At 37.4% G+C, this 16,784-nt stretch overlaps 3 protein-coding genes across 4 annotated transcripts; 2 read left to right on the top strand and 1 right to left on the bottom strand.

Annotated features, from left to right (window-relative positions):
• Positions 1 to 2,014: 2,014 nt before the first annotated feature.
• rdh12l (retinol dehydrogenase 12, like) lies at positions 2,015 to 4,786 on the top strand. The gene is made up of 7 exons (XM_059525015.1): positions 2,015 to 2,143; positions 2,457 to 2,569; positions 2,655 to 2,810; positions 2,897 to 3,001; positions 3,092 to 3,301; positions 3,978 to 4,170; positions 4,348 to 4,786. Exons 1-7 carry the CDS (start codon positions 2,130 to 2,132, stop codon positions 4,448 to 4,450), a joined length of 894 nt encoding a protein of 297 aa, XP_059380998.1. The 5' UTR covers positions 2,015 to 2,129; the 3' UTR covers positions 4,451 to 4,786.
• Positions 4,787 to 5,053: 267 nt separating this feature from the next.
• On the top strand, positions 5,054 to 11,339 carry ptchd3a (patched domain containing 3a). Of its 2 annotated transcripts, XM_059525013.1 has the most exons (5): positions 5,054 to 5,540; positions 6,537 to 7,237; positions 7,730 to 7,851; positions 8,100 to 8,245; positions 8,338 to 11,339. In XM_059525013.1, exons 1-5 carry the CDS (start codon positions 5,453 to 5,455, stop codon positions 10,218 to 10,220), a joined length of 2,940 nt encoding a protein of 979 aa, XP_059380996.1. In that variant the 5' UTR covers positions 5,054 to 5,452; the 3' UTR covers positions 10,221 to 11,339. The 2 variants fall into 2 exon arrangements, with proteins under 2 accessions (XP_059380996.1, XP_059380997.1); XM_059525014.1 differs by lacking the exon at positions 5,054 to 5,540 and having other exon boundaries at positions 6,280 to 7,237.
• Positions 11,340 to 11,411: 72 nt separating this feature from the next.
• On the bottom strand, positions 11,412 to 16,219 carry pks1 (polyketide synthase 1). The gene is given in 9 exon segments (XM_059524059.1): positions 11,412 to 11,725; positions 11,728 to 12,867; positions 12,944 to 13,099; positions 13,102 to 13,975; positions 14,236 to 15,404; positions 15,577 to 15,780; positions 15,868 to 16,016; positions 16,106 to 16,174; positions 16,176 to 16,219. Coding segments are annotated over 9 exon segments (4,119 nt in total).
• Between the last annotated feature and the right edge of the window lie 565 nt (positions 16,220 to 16,784).

The following is a 16,784-nucleotide window of genomic DNA, read 5'->3' as shown; positions in this document are numbered from 1 at the left end:
AAAATATCGCAGTAAAAAAAAAGCGTGTATTATTTTTCAAAGATCTGTTTAGACTTTAATTTCCTTGAAAACAATGTTTTCACTCAGGTCCTGTAACTCTACAGCAGCCACGTTCTTTTTTTATTATGAACTGACACACATCGTGTTGACAGAGCAAGCAAAAGAAAAAAAGTCCCATATTTAGTAGTGCACAGTAACTAATTATATAACAGAGTTAATTAGCTGGCCCGGAGTGTAATGGTCAAAATAAAGCAACGCTATTATATTTTATATTCCTCCTTTTTTTATATTCCTCGAGTCATTCTCCAGATAAACCATACTGACGTAACAATGCATTGTTGTTTTAATGTACATTGGTTAGTCTCATAATCACTCAAGGTCAACTATATTCAATTAAATCTAGTAAGTCATATTTGTAAAGCATTCTCCAAAGTGAAGGTGAGTTAAAGTCCTATGACAGCATAATTATTATTTTTTATGGCAGCTTTGGATCCTTCTTAAGTTCTAAAACTCAAAGTTTGCCCTTTAATGTGTCATCTTTTCTAGTGACTATTAATCAGAGTTGATTTAATTATAGCTCTCTCTCTCTGTGCCCGTCCCGTTTCAAATGGTGGAAGGAAATGTTTACTTACACATTATCATGTGATGCCTGACAACGCACTTCCTGTTGAGATAGCAAAATGTGCTTTGACCGGTGTTGAGGTGTGTTGACATTTAAGGTGTCATGAACATTTATAGTAGGCTACACAAGTAAACATTTGGGTGTACATGAATAATAGTTAGCTAATAAATCTCTATACGAATAAGATTGAAGTAAAGGCAAACATTTTAAACGGTACTGTCCCCTGGTGGCATGCGACCATCATGTATCATGCGATATGCATGTTTAAGTCAGCCTTTAATTTGTTATTTAAGCTACATGCAATGCATAGACAGTGAAATATAATTTTCCACTAGTCATCTACAGATTAGCCGTGCAACTATATATACGCACAATTAAACGTATGTATATAAATGCAGTTATATAAATGTTAAATGTATATGGAAGATGTCATTAGTCCGTGCAGCATTTCATTGCATCTACTCAGACGCTGAATTACAAATAAGAGCATGTCACTGCAATGCGAGGAACTATGCTTAACTATGTTAGACAGGCTTATATACTTTTCATTCAATGTGGCTTACCACAGCATGAGATGTGGTGCAGTTTCTGAAAAAAAATTAACAGTTCAGATCTCACCATCACTAAAGTGTAGGTGGGATGGAGAGAGAGAGAGAGAGAAATACAAGTGTGTAGAAGCCAAAAATATATGATGCAGCGGATGGAAATATATTTACAATTTTAGCGAAGTTGTGAATTAGTGAAACAAATTAGGAAATGACAAGGTAGTCTTTCTAGAGAGTTTTTACTGTGTGATCTTGAATAATTGTACATGCTTAAAATTATTTTGTCACAGGACATGTTGGAAAATTAAAAGGAGATCAAGTTGTAAAACACTGACGTCAAATTGTACTCAAAGTTATGAAGTTTATGCCAACGAGTGCTGCTGTCATTAAAGCAAAAGATTTTTTTTTTACGTTTATTATTATAATTATTAATAATTATAATATTATAATTGTTAATGGCCTAGTAGCCTGTAAGTGCAATGCATCGACTTATTTTTTTCTTTACTTAAAAAAATGCAAAGTAGCAGCATTATCAAAATTTCAGTCCCTTGTATAAAAATGCTAACCTCAAACAAACATTTAAAAGTCTGCTTATTTCTTTACCATGCATCTACTGACATCTCCTGGTTAAAGTAAGAATCTCGTCAACTAGTCATTTTTAAATCTAAAATATGCCGGTTCTTTCCTTTTTCCAGATACTAACGATATGTTGGCATATAATAAATAAAAGTATAAAATACTTTTAACATAAAAAAGGAATGTACAGTTGAAAAGAAAAATACAAATACGTGATAAAGGGCGGAGCTTCGTGGTCTCTGACCAATGACAAATCCACTAGTCTTCCTTATACATCATTTGACTCCTCCCACTAGTGACAGTGCGAGACTTTTGATCAGGCTGTTTTTGTCTTATTGCTAGTTTATGAACTCATATTTTTGTGTCTGGATACGAATCACAGGAAAATGCAAGCTCTAAGGTATGAACAGATATGTATATGTTATATTTCAGATGTTTTATAGATGTCGACAGTAAAATGTTTCTCAATAACCTGTTACAATTGTACCGAGGAAGTAAAGCAAAGGGATTTTCATTCATGCGATGAAAATAGTTCAGATGGTTTGAATCGAAGACTGACCAGACATGACTGGGCAAAAACGAAGGATTATATTTTAACACTTTAACACATATTTTAACGTGAAATAGTCGTCATATCAAACCAACGCCCATATGAACCAAGTTGAGTAATAATTTCATTAACGTTACGTGTATTCTTTGCATGTCCTCCTCAGAAATATGTTTCGTCCGTGGTCATCTGATGCCAGACTTGACGGTAAAACCGTTATAATTACTGGAGCCAATACTGGAATTGGTAAAGAGACAGCCATAGACCTGGCAAAGAGAGGTGGGCATTTCTAAACAGTTTAATTTTAATATAATGTCAGAAGGAAACATGTCATCTTCCTGTCTATCTGCTGTCTTGTCTTTAGGAGCACGTGTTATTATGGCATGCAGAGATACTGAGAAAGCTGATGCAGCCCTGAAGGAAGTCAAGGATGCTTCAGGTAACCAGGATGTTGTTACCAGCAGGCTTGACCTGGCAGATTCCAAATCGATCAAAGAATTTGCAGAGAACATCAATAAAGGTGAGATCACCAGGATATGGTATAAAGTCCTTTACAAATGTCTTCCTTATATAGGGCTACAATGATGTATCTGGGTTGTCTTTCAGAGGAAAAACAAGTCAACATCTTAATCAATAATGCTGGTGTGATGGTTTGTCCTTATGGAAAGACGGCAGATGGTTTTGAAATGCAAGTAGGAGTGAACCACATGGGTAAGCATGTGCAATTTGTAAGAATCAGACACCACTTTTAACCCTAAAAGAAATTATGGGGAGACATCAGCACTGCTCTTCTTCCTGTAGGTCACTTCCTGTTGACATATCTGTTATTGGATCTGATTAAAAGATCAACACCTGCGAGGATCATTAATGTCTCATCCATGGCACACCAGTGGGGGACCATCAACCTAGAGGACATCAACAGTGAGAAGAACTATGATAAACAGAAAGCCTACAGTCAGAGCAAGCTGGCGAATATTCTTTTCACTCGCTCGCTGGCCAAAAATCTAGAAGGTGCATCTTTTTAAATTTAATACTTGCGTTAATAAATATAAATATGATCTGGTCAAGCAGTTTATTTGTTTTGGTATTTTGCATTATTTAATTTAAGATAAAATTAATCTAATTATTAATCTAAAAGCTATCTGTTCAAGCACAATTTGTATTTTATATTTAATATTTCATTTAATTCCTGTGTTAGTATTAGAAGTTTTGTTTTTACTCTTCTTTTAACATAAACACTGTCAAAAGCTTCAGTTGAATCAATTTTTGATAGTCAATAAAATGTCTAAACCAGAGGTGGCCAAAATGTTGACCATGACGTACCGTGGGCTGAAAGTAAATGTTGTGTTATAATAACTATATTATGTTAAAATTGACATTAATAATGAAATTGACATAAAAAAAGATAATGAATAAATGCTTCAATTGCAATTAAAAATATATATATTATTATTATTTCCCCCCTCTTTTGTCATTTGTCATACGATTTAGGCATCTCTGGTCTAAACCAGTTTGATAGAACTAAAATAGTGAATGAAAGTTTAGATAACCATTCATTTTTGTGCCATTTTTGCCCCTAGCGCTGGAAAATTTCTGACCTTGTCCTTTGGTAATCGATTCTAATAAAATAACTGATGCTAAAGTAATCCTAATAATCCTTCTCATCTGGTCTTTGTGTGCGTCTCAGGTTCTGGAGTCACAGCGTATGCTCTTCATCCTGGAGTGGTTCAGACAGAACTGTGGAGGCACTTGAATAAATCTCAACAAGCTGCCATGTGGTTAGCAAAGCCCTTCACTAAAACATCTGTGCAGGGAGCTCAGACCAGCATCTACTGTGCCGTGGCCCCTGAACTGGAGACAGAGAGCGGAAAATATTACAGGTCAGTGGATTTTCATCTCAATCCCAGCACAACTGTAGGTTGTATCTGATTTATAGCTGAGCTTACAATATCATGTCATGGAGTTTTATTAAACAATCTGCAATAGTTCAGGCATGTTTTCATTTGTCTGTTAGACCATCTTATCTCATACTCTCCTGTCTCCTTCTCTCCATGCAGTGACTGCACACCTGCAAAATGCTCCCAGGCTGCCATGGATGATGAGGTGGCCCAGCGCCTCTGGGAACTCAGCTGTAAGATGCTCAGCATCACATGGGAGTGAAAACGCATCTCTCTTCCTCATTAGTCCAAGTTTTACTGCAGTCTGCCTAAAACTGGCCCATCCACTGTCAAAATCAGAAATACTAATAGTTAGTATTAAAAACACTAGCATTAAAAATAACTAAATATATATAAATGTGATATATTTTATACATGATGTGTAGTTTAAATATTATATTTAGTAGACTTTGGTCTGAGGTTGCTTATGAGTTAATTTTCTATAAAATACAGGTACGTATTTATGCACCAAACAATATAAGAAGTAAATGCCAGATTCAGGCAGCTGAAAAAAATGCACTGGGTATATGTGAATAAATAATTTGGAATACATTTACAATTTTGTATCCTGGTTTTAATTTTGAGTTTTGAATGACCCAAGGAGAAGAGAATTCAAAATTAATTTATTCAAAAATATATTTAAAATATAAGGAAAATATGATAGATTTAATTGAAAACATGAGGGTACATGTAGAATAAATAAATAAATAGTAAAAGTACAAGTCAAAAATACGATACACACACACACACACACACACACACACGCACACAAAACTATTGAAGTCAAAGATGCCAGCACTGCAACCCAGCTCTGCTCTCTCTCAGACTCCGTTGCCATGACAGTCTCTCATTTCTGATCTCACCCTGACCTGATCACCATGACAACAGCTCATTGCCCAATATAGTGTGATGCAGGAGAAAATACAAAAAAAAGGTCACTAGCTCCATCTAGTGGACAACAAAAACTGACAAGGCCTGTCAATTCTTATGTCTAAAAAGAAAACCTAAAGCAGTTAAAATTAAAAAAAATACTAAAGAAATGACTTCATCCAACAGATGTTTTCAGATAAGTAGGCTACTATCTGACACTGTAAAATACAAGAACAGTATCAGTTGTGCAGAAATAATTTGAGGCCTTCAATTATCTCCTAATGGCAAATCTCAAGCGTTATGAGAGTCGAAGGCATTTTTGTTGGGTAATTAAGCATTGAGGTAACTGAAAGGCATGAATGGAGCCTTGTGTTCAGTAATGAACTTTCATTCTCTCCTCACATCTTCTGTCCTAATGGAGCAAAATGAGCAGAAACCGCGACGTAAGTCCTAACTCTATTGTTCTATGTTTCTAAAATATAGTTTATTATATATTACTTTTCTAGATGTTTAGAAAACGATTTATGATGATTTCAAGACTCCAGGAAGCAATACACTTATCTGAAGAATATATAATGTGACTGAAAAAGTTGTAAATATCCAAAGAACCATAAAGCCATCTCAGTCCTGTACACCAAACTTTTTTCTATTAAGATTGTTTGCCGAATCTGATGAACTGCAACAAATTGTTAAATAATCTTTATTTATAACTGCTTTAAAAACTCTTTTCAAATATATATTATTTGTGTGGGTTGTAAACAAATCTGCATCCATTCAATAAACCAGCAAGAAAAGAAACTTTTTTTCGTTTTCTTTTTTTTTTAAGTGTACATATTTATATATAATAAGAATTTAATTAAATAATATAACAGCTAAATAATGTATTTTATTATGCATAATTTAATAATTCATGCATCAGGTTTAATTGAAGCATACTTCAAACATTTTAGACAATATATATAAATATATAATATGTGCACATATTCATATATAATAATATTTTAATAAAATAATCTGACTGCTAAATAATGCATCAGGTTTTAATGAAGCATCAAACATTTTGGGTAATATACATAAATATGTAATACATAAGTATATATATTTAATAATAATTTAATAAAATAACATATCTGAAATATTTTTGTCAGTCTAAATATAATTTGCTGTATGTGCCCGTGAGTGGTCGCTCTTGGCTTGATCCCTGTAGATTTTCACGCAAAAATGCGTCAGGATACCACGCATGCATTATGAAGCTCTTTCTAAATCAACTTTTATCTAGTTGATGTAGCTAATTTAATCTTTAAATGCTTCAGACAAAATCCAGATACAGATAAAGTTAGGTTTATGTTAGTCTCATTTATTTAGCACAGCCTTTGCCCCACTAAACTTTTCTTTTAATCTTTCCAAAATGCCGGTGAACATGGCTGGATGCACCACAGACTGCGTGGAGAAGCCGATCTCCATCTGCTTCCAGAAGTTCGGTCGCTTTGTGGGAACTTACCCGTGGTGGTTCTTCATCTCTCCTCTGCTGATCTCTGCGGTGTTGGGGAGCGGGTTTTATTTCTTAGAAGATCGCGAGGCCAATGACATTGAGAATCAGTTCACACCTGTGAACGGTCCTGCCAAACTGGAGAGGCAGTTCGTGCAGCAGAACTTTCCACAGAACTACTCGGTGTTCTCCAACCAGAGACTCTACACGGATGGAGTTTACGCGTCCTTCATAGCGGTCTCGAGATCCTCCAACATCTTCACAGACGCTGCCTTTCAGGAGATAGTAACCTTACACAGGAAGGTCAAGGAGCTGAATGTGTCCATGGGTCACGAGGTGCTCACTTTTGAGGGACTTTGCGCAAGACGATACAAGAAATGCACACCCAATAAGATTTTGGACATTTACAAATATTATGGTAATAATTTAGAAACGACCGAGCTCACCTTTCCCTTCTTTCGTTTTGGATTCTCGTACATCTTCCTGGGCTATTCGGTTGGTGGAGTGAATATAAACTCTTCTGTTATTAAAAGTGCAAAAGCAGTGCGTCTGTTTTATTTCCTAAAGGAGGATAATCGCTCCAGAACAGATTTATGGCTGAATGAATTCCTGAAGGTTTTTCCCTCTAATTTATCTCTAAACTTCATTAAGGTAGGTTTTATTTTATTTATGTTTAGCTTGAGGTCTTTGTTGATGGCAATCGATGCTAGTTGTCACAAGGGCTGTAGGCCTACTGCATAATTAATGTTAGCTATATCGTTTTGAGTGAAAAGTTGCACAAATGCTTGTTTTTGATTCCAGAGTTATTATGTCGTTTTCAAATACATGGTTTATGTCATATATCATTTTGCAATAGCTCTTGGTTTTACAAATGACCTTAGTATGTACTAGGCTATTGATATGGCTCTTAAAATATTTATTTATTTAATAAACTTAAAGGTTGTAATTTTAACTTTGCTTTCCTTTGCACTGTAATTTCTTTTCTTTTTTTCTGGGAAATATTTGGGGAAATGTTTATGTTTCATTTAGTTAAAAAAAAAATATTCATTCATTAGTTTAATTAAAATAAGAAATGTTTATGTAACTATTCTTTTGATGTTGATGTTCTTTTGATGTTGTCAATATTATAATTTACATCCTCAGGTCACCCATTCCACATCTTTGTCAAGGCAGGTGGAATTTGAGGCAAACACAAAGGATGTGATTCCTCTCTTCTCCATCACATATGTCATTGCCATTGCCTTCTCTATTCTCTCTTGTTTGAGGTATGTTAACTTGATCTGTTTCCCAGAGTATTGTGCATTGTCTTGCACATGATGTTTTTACTTGTTCTCAGAACCCACATTTGACTTTAATCATGTTACAAGTTTGGAAATAATTTGAACACACCTAAAGATATATTATGCATAATGATTAGTTCACCTTTTCAAGTCTGTACTGCATCTTCTCATCCTACTTCTCATTCGTCATTCATTTTTCATGTTAAAGCCTTCTATTTTGACTGTTTTTCCAGGTTTGACTGTGTCAGAAACAAAGCATGGGTTGCTACATTTGGGGTGTTCTCTGCTGGACTCGCTGTTCTGTCCTCTTTTGGGATGATGTTACACATTGGTGTCCCATTTGTCATGACAGTTGCTAATTCTCCATTCCTGATATTAGGTAAAACGTAACTATTAAACCAGTTGTCTGCAGTGTTATATTGTGTATATTAGCAGATTAAACAGTGTTTTAAAAAAATGTGTTTTAAATAGGGATCGGAGTGGACGACATGTTCATTCTCATTTCCTGTTGGCAGCAGACCAGTGTTCACGATCGAGTGGAGACTCGCCTGTCTAATACATACAAAGAGGCGGCCATTTCAATCACCATCACCACGCTCACAGACGTGTTCGCTTTCTACATCGGCCTCATGACGCCCTTCCGCTCAGTCGGCTCTTTCTGCTTGTACACCAGCACCTCCATCCTTTTCTGCTACATCTACAGCATCACATTTTTCGGAGCGTTCCTCGTTCTTAACGGACGGCGAGAAAACAGTAACAAGCACTGGTTGACATGCAAGGAAGTACCAGAGGAGTGTCCAGTGAGTCAGTCCAAATTGTATGAATTATGTTGCGTTGGAGGCGCTTACGATCCCCATACTGGCAGAGAGGAGGTACAACCGATGAATCACTTCTTTAAAAAATACTACGGCCCATTTCTGATGAAATCGTGGACGAAGGTCTTTGTGATTGTGTTGTATTGCATCTATTTGATTATCAGCATTTATGGCTGCTTTCAAATTCAAGAAGGAATCGATCTCCGTAATTTAGCAGCTGATGATTCTTACGTGGTGAAATACTATGACAACGAGAAGGAGTATTTCTCAGAATATGGTCCAAACATCATGGTTGTCATCCGACGGGAATTTCCATACTGGGATGAAAAGTACGTGTCAGATCTCGAAACTTGCATTGAAGATTTCAAAAACTTATCTTTCATTGAAAAGGATATATTCACCTCCTGGATCAAATCCTACAAGTACTATGGCTATCACAGCAAACTCAATCTGAGCACTGAAGACGTCTTCAAAGATAACTTGGAAACCTTTCTGCGATTGTATTCTGATTTTAAACAGGATGTCAATTTCACCAACAACACCATCTACGCATCTCGCTTCTTCATACAGACGGTAAATATCTCTACTGCACTGGATGAGATGAATATGTTGAATAACTTAAGAGAGACAGCTCAAAAGTGCCCTATTCCTTTACTGGTGTACCACCCCGCCTTCATCTACCATGACCAGTATGCGGTGATAGTCAGCAACACCATCCAGAACATTGGGGTCACAACGGCTGTAATGTTGCTTATCTCCCTTCTCCTCATCCCAAACCCTCTGTGTTCCCTTTGGGTCACGTTTTCCATTGCATCTGTCATTGTGGGGGTCACTGGGTTTATGGCATTGTGGGATGTTAATTTAGACACCATCTCCATGATCATTCTTGTCGTCTGCATTGGTTTTTCTGTCGACTTCTCTGCTCATATATCTTACGCCTTTGTCTCTAATAAGAAACCCAGTGCAAATGAAAAGGCCGTGGAAGCCCTGTTTAGTTTAGGATACCCTATTTTGCAGGGGGCTGTGTCTACTATTCTTGGGGTGGTGGTGTTGTCTGCTTCAAAGAACTATATCTTTAGAACTTTCTTTAAAATTATGTTCTTGGTGATCTTCTTTGGTCTCTTTCATGGCTTAACTTTTATCCCAGTTTTTCTGACCTTCTTTGACATGTGCAGTGGCACACCAGCTAAGAACAAGTCAGGCCCAGAACAGCAGGACATGAAGAACAGCTACACCAACAACATTCAATCAAAGGCAAAGGATGGTGAGCTGAAAGAGCGGGAAATTTATGACAATCACATTTTTCAACCAGACAACCACGGAACATGTCAGTCTCAGCCCTGCTCTGCTATTTGGATGATAACCGGCAATAACCATCATGTTCAAGATAACCACATTTGTATGGCAAGCACTATCCCAATGTTCAAGATTGACAGTCAGACTTATGAGGTTCACATGTATACACCATCTGATGACGGCATGTTAAGAGTCACATGTCCATCAAAACAGTGCTTGGAAGGCCAAAATTGTGTTTTATGATTCAAATGTGCCCACTCCTAACTAAACTGATTAGTAAATTTTGTAAAATCCTTTTACTTCTATTTCTTCCTAGTATATTCTGTTTGTATGTGTAACACCTTTTATATGTTTCGAATAAAATTACAGATGCAAATCTAAATTGACAGGAATGCAACATGACACTTGATACATCTGGGCCAATTATTTTTTTTCAAACTTTTTATGGGTTTCAGGATGTAGCCGCCCAGTTAGCTCAGGTACGGTTAAAAGATAAAACTTTTAAGAATGCATTAGTAAATGTTGAAATAAAAATAAATTTATTCATTGATTTAGTAGTATTGTGTATTGAATCATTTTGCTGTATTATCTGTTGGCAATTTGATATGCAGTTTTCATATGCTACAATTTGCCCACCCAGTTTTATGTAGGCCCATCCACTTAAAAATTTTGTTATAATTATAAAGTACAAATACTGTATGTTGCTTTCTTAGATTTTGTAAAATAACAAACTAATTCAATGTAAATATGTAACCATACTTTGCTCTTTATTTATGAGAGGTTTGCAATGTTTTCTTATAGACTGTTGATTGTGTAAAAGCCTATTAAAGACATAACTACATATACAAATTGATATAAACTGCTACAAAATGATTCTTGCCTTTTATTTTTTTCACTGTTTATTACACATTCCCTTTGATAATGTAGTGCATGTGCTGTTGTGTTTTCCTTGAGGAAAGAGAATTGCCTGAGTAAGGATTAACAGAACTGAATATTTTCATTTTTTGCACCAGTGTTGTTTAATATTTTTAATTTTTATGAATGTTAAGAGTATTAAAATTTTTGGAATAATAGACATTTTCTATTCAAAATTACACATTGTTTAGTTTACCATGTTTCATGAGTTTGTTGTTGCACATGTTTGCTTAAAAGCCTCAGTTGATCTACACATTTTTTAGAAAAAAGATGGGACATACCTGACCTTTGATCTCTGATTTCTTGGTATTATTAGGGCCGGAAAAGTATAGGTTCAATCAAATATATTCAAAATGGATGTTTATTGTTTGACATAAAATTTGCAATTCAATTTGTCACACATTATGCAATATTGTGGTTTTCTACAATTAAGCAATATAGCATTTTTCATAACAGGTTTAGAACACAAAATAAGCATTCTCGAAAAAAAAAAGGAAAACAAATGTATTCATTACAGGTTCACAGAAATTCCTCATCAGTGCTTTGTTTTAGAAATTCAGTCAATGAGGACAGTGTACTGTATGGATCAAGCAAAGCAACGAGAGGAATATTCACACCTATCTCTTGAAACAAGCGATTTTGCAAAGTCATGGCCAACATCGAGTCAATTCCTAATGCAGTGAATGCAGTTTAATCACTAAGATCATCAGTATTCCCACAACAAATTTCATTCAGGATCTGTCTAACAAAGTCATCTACCGATGACTGAACATTTATCCTAGAGTCCTCAACAACCTTGTTATTTAGTCCCTCCTCCACTAAAGCAGACAGGCAAACTTGAGAGACACATTTTGAGAGAGGATATGGTTCTTTAGGTTCCTGAAATTTAATTTGCAGACCACCTGCTGGGGATAGTTATCTAACAGGCAGTTCTCCAGTGCTTCGTGAATGTCTGACAAATCCATGATCATTAGCCCTTTTGTTTCCAAAAACTTTTGGAAATGTTTTTTGTCCATTAGTAGGCCTATTTTAAGAGGTCCCCAATTGATTGACTGTCCGGCAAGTCTAATATTGCGTCGGAAGTGACAAAAAGTATCCAGAAAAGAATTAGCTGCTGCATAGTTAGCTTGTGCAGCGTTTCCAATGAAAGAGGAGACTGAGGAATAACACACAAAGTAATCAAGTATTTGGTGGTGCAGAGTGGCAAAGTGAAGATTAAGAGCACCACAGACTTTAGATTGCAGGACTTTTTGGAAAAGAGATCTATCGAGAGTTTCCAGTAATCCATCATGCAGAACAGCAGCACTGTGAAACACCCCTCTGACTGGATAAGAGGAAAAATGTTTTCCAATCACAGTAATGGTTTCCATCACCTGCTCTGAAACTGAGACATCAAACTGAAGTGTGAGAATTCTTATCCCATATCTCCTCTGGAGACAGCTTATGTCCTCTTGTACCTTTTCAGATGGTGCACTCCTTGAGAAAGTGGCAATGCATCCTCCATCCCTGTGAGCAATAAACTTAACGGTTTCAAATCCCAAACTGGACAGACCACCTGTAACTATGTACACACTTCTCTATGAGAACAGCTATTTTGTTCTTGGAAGCAAAGGGATAGCAGACACCTTGCTCTTTGAATTGTCACTGGCCAGAGCTATCAAATTTAGAGTTCTTGCACTAAAATAAGATCCAGAATGCACTGCAGACTGAGAAGGCATTCCTTCAGGGAGCACCATCTGAAAAGTACTGCTTTGTATTGATGGGCATGCTTTGTGCAAGTGCATTCCCTTCAGCCACTTCTGTAGCCGAACACCATATGCCTTAAGGCGCGATTTCTGGATGATTTTGGACCTCTCAAGAGTCTGGAAGTAGGTTCTGTCAATGTCCTTCTGCATTACATCTATTGTTGAGTACCATGGCTCATGGATGCCACGTACTGCAATGATGTGATTTGCATTGGCCTCACTGACAATCTCTGTCAAAATCGAGCAATCATATGGTGGAAGAAATCACAAAAAGAAGACACTGCTTTGTATTTTGGACTAATCCACTTATCTCGGTTTCTGTAAAAACACTCCAGCCTGATTTGCTTGCTATGAGTGTCAATAAGTTTACCAAAGCTGAATCATGAACTGTAGAGAAGGTGCCTAACCTTTGCTGTTTTTTGTTCCTGGGTAATGCACACTGCAGTATCTTCCAGATCAGGAAATGTATGAAACACAGGGAGTGTTCTTTAGGAATGGAAGCCTTTTTATTTTGAAGCACACTACTTCTGGGAGGACAACTTTGGACGTTGCTTCAACAGGGTAACAACAGATAAAATGGTCACCCACTTTAAGTTTGTTGACATCCTTTCCCACAGCTGTAATTATCCCACTGAAGTCAAGTGCCAATAGACTGTGGTTCTGGTTTGTGTGCTTGTTCCAGTACATCATCTGACCAAACTTTAGTTCTGAAGTACTAACTGGAAAATAATCAGATGAGTACACACATACCTTACTCAGCTGAACCTCAATGCTTTTCCCCTGAATAGTGTGGACCTTACTTTCTGAAGGCAAAGCTGATAAGCTGGTCATCCTCTAGGGATTGGTTGTCTGCAAAGTTAAGTCCCGGGGCTGTAGGACTTTTGATTCAGCCTTCACTTCCCGACTTGTGGTGACATGAGTATGAGTCATCACAGCAGAGTAAACCTTCCTCTTGCTGATGAAGACTTCTGGGCACTCTTGGGTCTTATGTGAGTTAGGCACATGGGCCAGTGCTTCTATATCCTCTCTTGACACTGTGGAAAGGTCAATGAGCTGGAAGGAGATGCCTGAAAACTCAGCAGCACATGCCCTTGTCATGCCAGATAACACAAATCCAGGGCTGTTACTTTCAACTGTCCCTTCCACTGACCTGTATGTAATGACATGGATGGAACATGCATGACTGCGTTTTTTAAAAGACAAAACAACATGATGGTAAAGATCAAAGCTGTCTACCAAGGACTCTAGAATGACATCAGACTGGAGGTGATTTATATTCTGAATGCCCCAGATAAACAGGATTGTATCCAGTTCGATGTCAGCTTCACTGCAAGGAGACTTCAACAGTAATAGGGGACCTACAAGGCTAAGTCTTTTGTTGAATCGGGTGGAGGAACAAGTACAGATTTTGGATGCAAATATGGCTTTAAACCTTTTGCAATACCCATGGTGTCTTCAAAGACTAAAGCCATGATTATATGGGGGAAATTGCTGTCAGCAAGAATTTCAACCTTCTGGTTATATAAAAAACATTATTCCCTGATCTGTGCATGTCTTCCCAGAAAATTAATTCTGACATCCCTCAGCTCAATCAATACGTGACCATCTTTGTCAGTAAAAGAACAACAAAACCCAAAGAAGTCAGCCATTTCTTTGGTCAATCTCATATACATGAACATCTCTTTACAGGGAGGTGCAGCTATAACCATACTCCCAATGGTAGAGGGAAATCCAGGCCTGATGGTGCTAGAGACTAATGTTAAAACTGAGAACATTTGCAAGAAGTAATCTAGGACCTCAGGATGCAAGCAGTACTCATACAGATGGTTGAGTACTTCCTCTGGAGTCATGAGACTGGTCACCGCTTCCTTGAATTCTTGTCTGTAATGAATGTGGTCCATAGCTGGACCACCTTCATGGCTGATGGTGCCTGATGCGTGCACAGTAATAGAGGACTGAACCTGAAATGTGGTTGCATCTGTGGATGTCTCAGTTGTGATTTTGAGAGGAGGGCAGTTCTTAGTTAGAACAAGCAAACTCTGAAAGTTGATTGTGAGCTGAAATGAGTTCAGAGGTCTTTTTGGAATAGCAGTTTCCATTATGGATGCAATAGCCAACTCAACATACAGTGCCCCTGGGGCAATGGAGATGCCATTGCTCTTGTGTTCCCAAAGGTAGGAAGCTGTAGCTGCGGACAGGTAGCACTTGATTACTTTGCCATCACGTTTACTTGGACTTATCAGTGGATGTGGAGTACGAGAGACTGTGTCAATTAACCGTCTTACGTCCTCAAAGTATACCTCATTGATTTGACATTCAAACTGATACCTTGGGAAAGCAACAAGCTCCATTTCAAACCCTTTGTAGAACTCGTCCCACTTCACATTGACCCCCAGTTTAAATAGTTTTGATACAGCTCTGAACATTGTCTCGTGGTCTTTATCTGGATGCACTGAAGGAAGCACTGTGGTGTCATTTCCCAAGATCTCCATGATGTTCTTCTGCAGAGCCCGTCTTGGACCAATTTCCACAAAAACTGTGTTCCTTGTGTGGTTGAAAACAGATTTAATTGCTTGTTTAAATGCAACAGGCTTTCGAATGTTTCTTGCCCAGTATTCACCTGTGACAAAGTCCCCTTGACGACACGTCTCTCCAGTTACTGTAGAAAAAAGTTCACACTCTTTTTCATGCATCCTCAAGAGACAGCAGGCCAGAGCAATGAGCTGCTGCAACCTCTCCCACAGAGTGTCCAAGAACAATATCCGGTCTTATGCCCCAGTTCTTAAAAAGGTGAACAATTGCAACCTGGATCACAAAGAGAAGTGACCCCTCCACACAGAGCCATTTCACAGTACCCTAAGGATGAGGTAAATCAAGGATGATTAACAATGTGAATATCAAGCAATGAACAGACTTCAGAGTCCAAATAGTTTCATTACCTTGTCTGATGCCCTGACATGCAGAATGAAGGGCGACAAGGGATGAAGAACAAGCACTGTCAATGGGAAATGAATGTCCAATCAGGTTGAAAGCAAAATAAATTCTGTTGGCAGCTACACTCTTAGCTGTTCCGGTGCCATTATAGTGGGTTATTGTGTTGGGACAGTTGTTCAAAATTGTCTCATATCCCCTGTTCATAAGACCTGAAATAAAACAACACTGTATGAGTATCCTAAAGTTAAAAACAAACAAAAAAGTGAACTTGCATTAGATTTATCTAATGTATGTACCTATGTAAACCCCTGTTCTGGTCCCGCTCACTTTTTCCAAGTGTATCCCAGCATCCTCTAGAGCACGGTATGCACACTGCAGCAACAGTTTCTGCTGAGGGTCCATGTGATCAGCTTCAGCTTCACTGATGCCAAAAAACTCATTGAACCTGCAAAAAAGAAACTTTTTTACTTCATCATTTCACCTTTTTTGTTATTACAAACCTCAAATGCATCATCATGAACTGATTATTCCTACCCTTCAATGAGAGCAGCTTTGGTTGTCTGTGTTTTTCCTGGTTTGCTCTCATCAGGATGAAACCACTCTGTCAAATCTTTCATCTGGAATCTTTTCCACACAGTTCTTGACCATTTTAGTGATTATTTTTTTCAAAGATCATGGTCTCTTTGCAAAAACAAAACAAAAAACAAAGCACTAGAACAGGCATCTCTCTGCTATGATGGTCTTCTCATGGTTGTGACCACTATTCATCAGCTCCCGGTAGCATCTAGGCATTTTTATAAATCCTTTCACAACTGAAAACCAAGGGGAAAGCACATTTCTTTCAACAAAGGGTCTTTAAATGTGCAATCCTTCCTTTTGTAACCAGTAATTGTGGTGGTTTGAAACAAAACTCTGTAATTACAGACTTGGGTAAAGAAAGATGCAAACACTGATTGCAGTTTCCCTCAATTGACACAACAAAGCGATTGTCTTAAAGCTATTGGGGTGATTCTCTCATGATTGGCTTTAACTGGCTTCCATTTAGAAACATGTAACTAATTATGAGAAAAAAATTACCATAATGTGGGTAGACCGCCAATTTGAAATAAGATAACCAATGACTACCTCAACACACCTAACCTGATACCTGCAATTTTCAGACTGAATGGTTTACTGCTAGTCTTTTATTTCTGGGCCTCTGAAAAAGATCCAT

This window comes from Carassius carassius, chromosome 35, assembly GCF_963082965.1.
Source record: "Carassius carassius chromosome 35, fCarCar2.1, whole genome shotgun sequence".
Taxonomy (NCBI): domain Eukaryota; kingdom Metazoa; phylum Chordata; class Actinopteri; order Cypriniformes; family Cyprinidae; genus Carassius; species Carassius carassius.
The sequence above is the reverse complement of the archived record's forward strand: the minus strand, read 5'-3'. Positions and strand labels throughout refer to the sequence as shown.